General features: G+C 38.0%; 1 protein-coding gene across 1 annotated transcript in view; it reads right to left on the bottom strand.

The window, feature by feature from the left end:
• Nucleotides 1-2,500, bottom strand: part of LOC106882938 (ubiquitin domain-containing protein 2) — a 50,361-nt gene that overhangs the window by 156 nt on the left and 47,705 nt on the right. The window contains exon 3 of the mRNA XM_014933782.2: nucleotides 1-338. This exon is cut by the window's left edge and continues 156 nt beyond it. Coding sequence (XP_014789268.1) covers nucleotides 1-338 — 338 coding nt within the window. The remainder of the gene's footprint in view (nucleotides 339-2,500) is intronic.

The following is a 2,500-nucleotide window of genomic DNA, read 5'->3' as shown; positions in this document are numbered from 1 at the left end:
TCCTTTGGAAATTTTTGTGTCTTCAATTTTCATTTTATCACTAAGGAGTCGACCAGAGAAAAACCATCGCTGACGAGAAGGATCTATGCCTTCTTCTTCGAATATTCTTTTCTTAACTTTCCATACAGTGTCCGTTGTTCGAACGTACAACTTTAAGTCTTTATTAGTGTGTGAAAGACGGAATTTGATTGGTAGTTCCAGACCAGGGGACGCCGAGTCTGCATCTTGTATTGTATCACTGTCACTGACTTCCTCAATTAAATTGGTCGGGGCACTTAACACATACACAGGAAGTTGATATCGATTGCCTAGTTCATCGTAGCAGTCCATTAAAGTACCTAAAATAGAGCAAACACATTGAGATTAGCAATTGTAAACCAAGGGTATTGATTAGTTATTAGTTGATGATAATAGATTTGTATTGAGGTTACACAGCAGCAGTTATTTCTGGTCCACAAACACTACCTTGTTGTTGTTGCTGCTGGTCCTGAATGGACGTGGTCAGCTTAGACTGAGAAGACCTATTAAATGAAGTAGATGGTCAGTTAATTCTTAAGACATGTCCATGTGATTCTAAGTAGGTTCAGTCACAATCTAGGAGATTTCTTGGGAAGACTAACAACAACAACAACAACAAAAAGTTGAGTTTTTTGATGAAATTATTAAACAACTAAAAACTGTCACACTCCACTTGCTAGAAATAGCAATCAAATCCCACTCAAATGGCACCCTACTCTCTTGAACCCCTTCACCCCCAAAAGGATAACGTTTTACTTGTTTCAGTCTTTGGAGTGTGGCCATGCTGGTGCATCACCTCGAAGATTTTGGCTGAATAAATTGACCCTAGGACTTATTGTATTCGTCTCTTATGGAACTGCTAAGTTATGGGGGGATGTGTCATGGAAAAAGCACCTAGCACACTGTAAAGTGGTTGGCGTTAGGAAGGGCATCCAGCTGTAAAAACCCTGCCAAAACAAACAATTGGAGCCTGGTGCAATCCTCTGGTTTGCCAGCTCCCATCAAACCATTCAACCTATGCCAACATGGAAAATGGATGTTAAATGATGATGATGATGATGACTTGAAATCAAACATACTACTCTACCTTCAGTCAATAAGGTGGCTGAAATTCCAGTAAATGCAATTGCGAGAGAAATTTGTTTTATTCTACGCCCACTTCTTCTGTGTAACTTTTGTCAAAAGAATATCTAAGGCAAAGTTTTCCATGTACAACTACAAGTATCAAAGAAACAGACTCTCTCCTTCAAAGGTTCCCATTAAATATTCATTAAATCTCTACTCGGCTCATAAATATTTCTCTAAAAGGCATCATGCTTTTGTCAGTGTGTGTCTCCGTATTTCTTGAGCAATGCTGTGTTGATTAGCTCTGTTGGCTTTTGAGAGAATGCGTATACATGCGTCTGCTTTCCATCAGCTTACAGACCTTCTTCCCTCATGAACAATATATATGTGCACAATGAGAGTTACATTCAGGTAAGCATCTTGGTTTTGGGATTGAAACAGGATATTCTCACTTAAAACCTTTCTGCTTTTTAGAATAATTTGAAAGGAACTAAGATCACACAGGTTGGAAGTATTACAGAGAAATATCTCCTGAGCTGCCATGGCAAGTAAGAAACTTCAGCTGCTCAAAGTGTAATATAAATCTAAGCCAACTATTAAATATTCAGACAAACTTGCTGGAATATTTATTAAACGGGGCCATTAACTCTATTGAAATCTTCAACTGATATAAGACCCATAATAACAAGAGGCAGCAGAAACCGGAAGAAGAATTTTAGACGCAGTAACCTGGTGTAGTCTTCTACCTGGCTGGCTCCTGTCAAACTGTCCAACCCATGCCAGCATGGAAGGTGGATGTTAAACAATGATGACACACAATATACAGACACCTTAGCCATGGTTCTCTGCCTCCTGATGCCTGGGTAATCTTTATCTCAAACAGTTTGTCTCTCCAAATTTTTGGTGCCATAGCTAGTATTATGGTACATCATTGTATGATAATTTTTAAAATTTTATTATTATTATTATTATTGTAAAGCAAAGCTGTCACAGAAGCTTGTTTAGCCTGGATAACTTCCTGGCTGACAGCTCCTCTTGTCGAGTGTATTAATAACTACATGGCTTCTAGGCAGTTGCTCAAACCACTTGAAAATTTCCCTCAAAACACACCCTACCATCTTAAAAAAAAGCGGGACACTTTGGATAATTATACAATCATAAATACACCCCTATTTTAAAGACAGACATGATGGTCATGTCTGCAATACCTCAGAACATAGGCCCACTTGATTAGGGAAGACCTGGGGCTAAACAACAACAACCATAAAATAGATCCCATGAATGGTAAAATCCAGAATTCCTTCAAGCAGCCTCAGTCCTGCAATTGTTGGATGTTACTTCATCTCTATTTCCTGTTTTCCAAACACAGACATTTAACAATATATATATATATATATATATATATATATATATATAT

This window comes from Octopus bimaculoides, chromosome 18, assembly GCF_001194135.2.
Source record: "Octopus bimaculoides isolate UCB-OBI-ISO-001 chromosome 18, ASM119413v2, whole genome shotgun sequence".
Lineage (NCBI taxonomy): Eukaryota > Metazoa > Mollusca > Cephalopoda > Octopoda > Octopodidae > Octopus > Octopus bimaculoides.
The sequence above is the reverse complement of the archived record's forward strand: the minus strand, read 5'-3'. Positions and strand labels throughout refer to the sequence as shown.